This window comes from Nelusetta ayraudi, unplaced genomic scaffold, assembly GCF_046127955.1.
Source record: "Nelusetta ayraudi isolate G7.1 ecotype Tasmania unplaced genomic scaffold, CSIRO-AGI_Nayr_v1 ptg000002l, whole genome shotgun sequence".
In the NCBI taxonomy this organism is placed as follows: Eukaryota; Metazoa; Chordata; class Actinopteri; order Tetraodontiformes; family Monacanthidae; genus Nelusetta; species Nelusetta ayraudi.
Window position 1 is genome coordinate 1,403,030 of NW_027466052.1, and position 8,616 is coordinate 1,411,645.

At 46.9% G+C, this 8,616-nt stretch overlaps 1 protein-coding gene across 1 annotated transcript; it reads left to right on the forward strand.

Annotated features, from left to right (window-relative positions):
* The first annotated feature begins 254 nt into the window (after positions 1-254).
* dbx1a (developing brain homeobox 1a) lies at positions 255-4,199 on the forward strand. Its single transcript, XM_076025455.1, has 4 exons — positions 255-802; positions 933-1,034; positions 3,017-3,219; positions 3,387-4,199. Exons 1-4 carry the CDS (start codon positions 385-387, stop codon positions 3,708-3,710), a joined length of 1,047 nt encoding a protein of 348 aa, XP_075881570.1. The 5' UTR covers positions 255-384; the 3' UTR covers positions 3,711-4,199.
* The last annotated feature ends 4,417 nt before the right edge of the window (positions 4,200-8,616 follow it).

Here is an 8,616-nt window from a genome sequence, read left to right on the forward strand (position 1 = left end):
GGAGGGTAGGTTGGGGTGGTGGTGGTGGTGGTGGTGGGGGGGGGGGGTGCGCGAGGCATGAAAGCGACCCATGTGGAGAACTTTGTTGAGGGCCCTCATTGTTGAGGCTGTCAGCACTGATCGCAGGCCCGAGGAGGGGCCAGGGCAGGGCGGGGTGGGGTGGTGGAGGTGGTGGGGGGGTCAGGCCTCTATAAAGCTCCTCTCCCCGGAATGAGCAGGCCAGTTAGTCCCCCCCATCCCATCCCACCACCACCACCACCACCACCACCAGTAGTAGCAGCAGCAGCAGCGCCCTGAGCCGAGCCAAGCCAAGCCAAGCCGACAGACACCCAGGTGGATCCCGCAGCTTCTCGCCCCACTCTGGTGCTTCTCCTCGGCGGGACCATGATGATCCCCACCATGCTGGCGCCTCCGGCCCTCTACCCGCAGCTCTACCGGCCCGCGGCGGCAGCAGCGACGCTGCCCTTCCCGCACACGCTGCCCTCCGTCTTTCCGGCGCACTCACCCAGCTTCCTGGTGGAGGACCTGCTGCGGATCAGCCGTCCGGCAGCGGCAGCAGCGGCAGCAGCGGCGGCAGCAGCAGCAGGGGCTGCGTCCTTCCCCGGCAGGACGGTCCTGCCGGCCGGTTGCTGCAGCGCCGCCCTGCCCACCGCCACCACCACCGTCTCCTTCAGCGGCGCCGAGCGCGCCCCCGTGACCCGCGAGACGTGGTCGCCCAAAGCGTCGCCGGTGACGAGCAGCAAGGACCCGACGTTCCTCAAGTTTGGGGTGAGCGCCATCCTGGCGGCGCCGTCCAAGAGCGGTGAGTTTGACGCACGACTTGGCTGTAATGTTCATTGCTGTCTTCTGGTTGCGGGCGAGTTTTCTCTTTTATTATGCTTATTGTGATTGTTGTTATTTATTCCTTGTTGTTGATGTTCCACCCCCTCCAGCCTCCTCCCCGCCCGCCATCCACAGCCTGCACTCCAAGAGCTTCCCCATCCCCTGCTTCGACGGCAGCTTCCACCCCATCTTCAGGACGCCCTATTTACCAGGTAGACGCAACATTTTTGCTTTTGCTTCTGTTGTTTTTCTTTCTTTCTTTCTTTCTTTTTACGCACCTGCCCTGCAGCCCACCAATTCGTTCATTCATTCACTCACTCATTTAATTCTATTTAAACGTACCGACCCCCGCCCTCGCGCCCTCCCTCCCTGTCAGGAGACTTTTACGCAGGGAAAAGAAGAAATCACTGTCTTATTAATAGGGCGCCCTCACCCGACGGACACGCCCACTCCCTAATTAACCAATTATCCCAAATCGTCACGCTCCAAATTTGAGGCGGGGAGGTGGTGTCGAGTTCGAGTCCCCTCCACCACCTCCACCCCACCCCAACTTCCCCTCCCTCCTCCGCTTTTTTTTTTCCATTGGGGGGCGTTCTGGTATTTTTTTTTTTTTTTAACACTCGGCCCCGCCGCGTTTTCCCACAGCGCCCGGGGGGCCAACGAGCGGCGGCGAGGGCCAACAAAGCCCCGCAGCACCGTGACCAATTGGGTCCGCTCCCACCGGGCCAGCCAGCCAGCCACCCACGCACCCCGGAGACTGACTTTTACCATGCTGGTGGTGGTGGTGGTGGTGCATTGGGGGGGTGGGGGGCAGTGGGGGTGCAGAGGCGTGAACCAGTCATGCACTAATTTCCCTATTAGGCGCCATTGAGACTTTTCAATATTCTCACAAGACCACATAGCGCGTCCTTGTTGCGGGCCCGCGGCCCCATCAGGGCAGCTGCGAGATACTGCCAGGGTCCGGTGGCGTAGGGTTGGGGGTGGGATCGGTGGGGGGGCAAAGTCCAGTGGGCTCCGTGCACGTTGGAGAGTTGGCGTGCGCGCACGCGGAAGGACGCAAAAAAACAAAAAAACAAAAAAAACAAAACAAAAACAAAAAAACACTTAAAACTAAAGTAAAATAAATGGGTCTTTCGCTGTTGTTCGCTTTCGCCGGGCTCAGCTAGAGGGTAAGTTGATCCCCTGCGTGCGTGCGTGCGTGCGTGCTCCGCGCGCGACGTGACCTCCGCCGCGCTCCCCCTCCTCTGCGCCCTAAACGTTCCCCTTCAGCCCTTCAGTCGAGATAACAAGAGAATCATCTCTTTGAGAAGAAGAAGAAGAAGAAGAAGAAGAAGAAGAAGAAGAAGAAGAAAAATAGTCCATACAGAAAAAGTCGCTGCTCCGCCACTCTCAAGAATGGAGCCGCGAGTCTTTTCACTCGCACTCGGACTCAATGGGCGAGCAAACAAAAAAACAAACTCCAGCGCTCCTCAATAGCTTTTCGTGTTCATTTAATGAAAATGATTTGAAGGCACGGAGAAGAAGGAGGAGATGGAGAAGAAGAACAAGAAGAAAAAAATGCCCCCCCACTCCCCATCCCCTCTCACCCTCTCACCCCGCCCCGCCCCTCCCTCCAAACGGGGGCATCAGTATTCTGGTATGCGGTTGTGTTCACTTTTTGAAAGTGTAAATCTCCCTTTGTGGCGATAATATATTGGCCTTCGCCGCCTGTCCAGAGTCCTTTCTGCGTTAGTTCATTACTACACAATTACCGTTCACGGTTTATTAACTCCTCTATCCGCCCTCGCCGGGTTCCTTAAAGGATACGCTGCCTCTTTACCATACCAATGCGCCCGGGGGAGCGGCCAATGTGCTAATTAGTCACCTCGTGCCATTTCACTCCAAACAGGAGACGTATTGCACAGTCCAAAAAAAGAGGGAGGGGGAGTGAAGGGGTGGGGGCGGGGGGCAGTAAACTTCCAATACTCTGGAAAAAAGAAACGCTTGGCCTTGTTGTATTCACAACAAACTCAGTTTTCTAATCGTTTTGGGGTTTTTTTGTTTTGTTTTGTTTTGTTTTGTTTTGTTTTGTTTTAAATAATCAGTGATATTTTACACGTCACAAATCGTTCAATTTATTTAGTTGAATTATTTCGTGGGGGTGAATTTGGTAGAAAAACTAACAGGTTGTTTATTTCTCTTCTTCTTTTTCCAGCATCTTCCTCCGTGGTCCCCATTCCGGGCACTTTCTCGTGGCCGCTGGCCGCCAGAGGGAAGCCCCGCCGGGGGATGCTGAGGCGGGCGGTGTTCTCCGACGTGCAGCGGAAAGCCCTCGAGAAGATGTTCCAGAAGCAGAAGTACATCAGCAAGCCAGACAGGAAGAAGTTGGCCTCCAAACTGGGCCTCAAAGACTCGCAGGTAAAAAAAAAAAAAAAAAAAAGAAAGAAAGAAAGAAAAAAAAGGAATGAAACAAAATAAATACAACACGGGATTTATTTTTATTTTTTTTAAACGTTAGATCGTTTAAGAGACGTCACTTCTTGTCACTCACCACTACCCTTCCTTCCTCCGCGCGCTCCCGCCAGGTGAAGATCTGGTTCCAGAACCGGCGGATGAAGTGGAGGAACTCCAAGGAGCGCGAGCTGCTGTCGTCGGGCGGCTGCCGCGAGCAGACGCTCCCCACCAAGGCGAACCCGCATCCGGACCTGAGCGACGTGGGCAAGAAGAGCTCCGCCGAGGAAGAGGAGGAGGAGGAAGAGGAGGGGGAGATGGAGGAGGTGATGGAGGCGGAGGAGTTCAGAAGGAGGAGGAGGAGGAGGGCGGAGGCCTCCAGCGGCTCCTCACCGTCTGCCTCCAGCAAGCACTCGGACTTCTCAGAGTCGGACGAAGAAGAAATTACCGTCTCGTAATTTATTGGTCCACAAAACCATGAGAACAGTCAGTCATGATGATAACAATAATAATCATATCAGCTATAGCGCCACCTACTGAGACTGAAGACCAGTAAGAAGCTGATGCCCTTAGACCAGACCACCACTTAAAAAAAAAAAAACCTCATCAGCGCATGCGCACTGTACAGAATCTGTTTCTGAGTCATATTTTTTTGCTGTTGTTGTTTTGCTGTTTTTGCACAGCTTCATTCATTGTACAGTATTTTGTACAATTTTGTATGGACATTCTATGCCAAGAAGAAAAACACCCAGTTACTTTTACCCCCCCATCCCCCTCCCCAGCTTGAATAGAGTTGTTTATGGAAATAAAATAAAGAAATTGTAGCTATTTCGTTAATAATTTATATGGAATTTGTTTATTAAAAAGTATGTTGCAATGTTGTGCTGTACATATGTTTATTATACACGTTTTTTTTGTACAAATACCAAATAAAATTGTAAAGAGTTGCAACGTTTAGTTCACTGAACACAACAACCAAAACATTTTACCTTTTATTTTGTTTAATTCAGCCACACTTAACTCCAAGTTTAGTTCTGTTTTTTTTTTTTGTTTTTTTTAGTGTTATGCCAAGAAAGGATAGCATCTTGTTGCTAATGTTTGATTAGCTTTAACTCTTTGTCTAAGCTACAATCAAATTTAGGCCATGTTTATTCAATGTGTTTTAGACAGAGCGACAGAGATCACCCATTCATTCCCAATTCACTATATGGGGAGTTCTATCTAGCTAATAACTGTATATAAAGTGCACTCATCAGCCATCAACCAAATGAAAAAAACAACAACTTTCAGACACTACTCTGGCTGTCATCCCCGTTGCTGCATTATTTAAAATGTTGGGTAGTGGTAATAAGCAAATCAACATATTATATTATATATATATATATACATATTATATATATATATATATATATATATACATGCATACTGTATAAATTTAGAAGAATACATTTAGAAGTAATAAGCAATAAAGACATATAATAACAAACTGTCTTCGCAAATCAATAAAAAAAAAACCTAATAAAACACAAATTACAGCGTTGAAGGGACTGAGTCTGCTGTGGGCCACCAATGCCAGTCAACCCCTGCCGACTCCTTTTGACTCCTGCTGTTGATGCTGCTGCTGCTGTCACCATGGAGCCCCTCAATAAGTTTGTCTGCGGTGTGACTGTATGAGTTGGAGGCCCCAATGAGTCAAACGACTGATTTATCTATGCACAGCTGCAAGCAGTCATACGGATCCTGGTGGCTGCTTTTGTTTATGTTGGTGGCGTTGTCGAGCCAAGTGCGATCATTCCTCATGTTTGACACGAGGAATGAAATATTTCACCAGTCTGGACCTGTGTCTCAAATTTGATGGGTTATGAGTAATGTTTAGTGGGTGAAAGTGCCCACAGCAGAGTCAGTCCCATATATATACATGTATATATATATATATATATATATATATACATACATATAAATTAAATAAATTGGCAGATTATTTCTTTGTTGTAACAATGCTTCTTTTCTTGGAAATAAATCTTTGGAAAGCCTGTTTATTCCCCTTTTAAATGGTACCACACTTGTGAGGAACATGCATTTGTGGGGTGAGCAGCAGAGCTCAGTATCTGGGTTGCGCCCATGAAAAATGTGACAGATCTTCTCTGCCTAGTCAAACAGCTTATTCTGCTGTGGCTATTGCGCTGGCGTCGACAACACCTGCACTGGAACCTGAACAAGTGGCTTGGTATGTTCAGTGATGAGTCCAGATTCTGCCTTCGGCAGTTGGATGGTAGGATCAAAGTGTGGAGAAGATATGGAGAACGCAACGCTGATTGCTGCACCGACAGAGTAACATCTTTTGGTGGAGGCAATGTGATGGTGTGGGGTGGCATCTCCCTCACTGGAAAAACAAGGCTTGGCATCACTGGAGGTCATCTCAATGCAGAGAGATATGATTCTGCAACCAGTGGCAAGTAATCCCATATCCCCACAGTCTGGGACCAAACTCCATCCTCCAAGATGACAACGCTCTTCCCAACAGAGCGAGGTTTATCAGAGGCTACCTCCAAAATGTGGGAGTGGAGAGGATGGAATGACCTGCCAGCAGTCCTGACCTCAACCCATTGAACACTAGCGGGATCAGCTCGGGCGTGCTGTTCCTGCCAGAGTGACCGACACAACCACTGTAGCTGACTTGTGACAAATGCTGGTTGAAGAATGGGATGCCGTCCCACGGCAGTGTGTGACCATCATGAGGAGATGCCAGGCTGCTGTGGCTGTGTATGGTTCTTCCACACACTACTGCGGCTCCTGTTTGTTCAATGAAGACATTGTTAAATTGCCAATATGTTTTGTTTCTTCAAATTTCAATCATCCAATCCACCAAACAAGAGTCAATGGCAGAATAATCTGTTTGACTCGGCAGAGCAACCCAGATACATTGACTCACAACTGAAAATACAGTCTGGAAGGGCTAATTGGATATAAGTCCATCTTGGCTCTGCTGATGGGACTGGTAAAGGAGGTCAAGGATTGTAAAAGGAAAATTTAAAAGAAGAAGAAGAAGAATTTTTATTTTTATTGTTATGGTTCGGTTTGGGTCCTGGGTTATGGTCAGGGTTGGGGGTGGGGTTGTGGTCAGGGTCCACTGAGGTGCTAGAGGTTGGAGGTTTGAATCTCCTTTAGGATTTAAAAGCAGAGGAAAGTGACAAGACAGCTTACAAGCCTACCAGGATAAATACCTCATGGTGTTAAATGGTCGGACTGCAACTCAAGAGTTTCAACCTTGGACTCAACGTTCGATGGTCGACTCTCATGACAGTTAGTGTTTTAAAGTGCACCATTACGTCACAAATGTAGAGATACCAGCGGAAGTCATTGACCATCGTGTCGTTGGCTTGTTTGCTTTTACTTTTCACCACTTCTGACGTCACAAAATGGTGTTTCTTTTGTCGGTTTGTACCAATCGGCAATATTTTTAAAAAGTAAAACAATATACAATCGTACAGTCTATTGGAAATAAAGACAGGGGAAAATTCACTTTATAAATAATTATTAATTTTATTGGATCACAATAACTTAAGACTAAGTAGTACAGCGATAGATTTAATTCCTGACTGTACACACAAAAAAATACTCCTTTTACAAGTACTGTTACAAATCAGCTATAGAAGGGGAGAGAGAGACAAAAGTCATCCAAAAAACTGCTGCCAAGGTAATTAGCTATTTACATATCAAAGAAGCATAGACATTCATTTTTATTTTTTTCTTGTGAGTAATAAAACGGACAGATTCTCAAACAGCCTCTCAAGAGTCGGAATCTTTGTGCTCACGTGGCGGGGGAGGGATCAGAAAAGCCTGTATAGAGTTTATATATATATTTCAAAACAAAAAAAAAACATGCAGGCAATTTATGAGTGACGCACATTCAGCTTTTGGCTTCCGTCTGAATGACTGTTGCATAGGTTCAGTGACAGGAACACCGGACAGACAGCGGGCGGGCAGCCTTCCTCCAAAGGCATGCTGGGAGGTTTGGGCGGAGGGGACTATAAAACAAACCGACAAGAACAGCATCCTCTAAAAAAAAATGTTTAAGTTTACAAAGATGAAATGTTTCACATCGCCATTCAGCCACAAGTTCCACTTATTATAGTTTTGTTTTACCCCCCCTTATAATCAATAGTATTATCATTATTCTCATAATCATTTTTTTTTTTTTATCATTATCAACAAAAGCAGCAAAAACACATCATCGTTTTCACCTTCAAGACATTTCCCCCCACAGTTAGGAGGACGACGGCGGCGGTGATGATGATGATGAGGTATTAAAATCCTAACGCTCCGTCAACCTCCTCCGTCTAGTTCACCAGCACCAGTGTCCCCCTAGTGGTCCAACTATGAATTACACCAGCTGCACAGGCACAACGCGCGCGTCCCAAAACGTTTCACGACGAGTTTAAGGACTCGGCTCATGGCGTCGTCGCCACTTGTTTTAAAAAACAGACAAACAACTAAAAACAAACAAAAAACAAAGAGAAAAGGAGAGTAAGGCGTGTTGGCCGGACTTCCGGTCCTGCACCAACGTTTTGTGCTACAAGTTTGTTTTTTTTCTCCAGCGTTTCGGTCCGTTCTGGCGTGCAATGCAGATGGATGTCAGATAGGCATCAACAAGTGTTGGGGGGGAAAAATCAGGCGTGAAAAAAATCATGAGAAAAGGAAAGAAAGAAACTCCGTGTAACTGTCCAATAAATAATGTGTATCGCATTTTATGTCACATATTTCTGGTAGGACAGAAAAAAACATTGCGTTTTGTGTTTTTTTCTTTACTGTGTGCTTTTGTTTTTTGTGTGTTTTTTTTTTTTTTGCAATTGTTTCTACATGAAAGTCAGGATGTACATATGACAGTCGTTTAAATCAGGTTTAAATTATCTGGACAAATAAGGCTATTTCCCTTTTCAATTTGCTTTTTTGAAAAAAAAGATGATCCCCCCCCCCCCCCCCCCCCCCCCCCACAGGATTACATATTGGTTTTTTTTTTCCCCCACTGTGGTCTCCAATGAATCAAACAAACAAAAAAAAATCTGTGAACTCCAATTTGTGATCTTCACCCCCCCCAATTTGTGATCTTCAACCCCCCCCCCCCCCCAGATCTTGATTTCTGCAGTTCTGACCAAATAAAATCAAATCAAATCTGTTTCAAGTCAGACAGACTTGACTTTCACTTTGGCTTCATTTGAACACCAGCAGCGAGCACAACAGAAACCACCTCAGCCATGAAAAAAAAGGAGGAACGAACGTCCATCCACCAATTGGGAATCGACGTTCCACAAAAAGTCCTGCGGCGCCTCCTGCAGGCAGCTCTGGTGCACTGCAGTTGAAGCA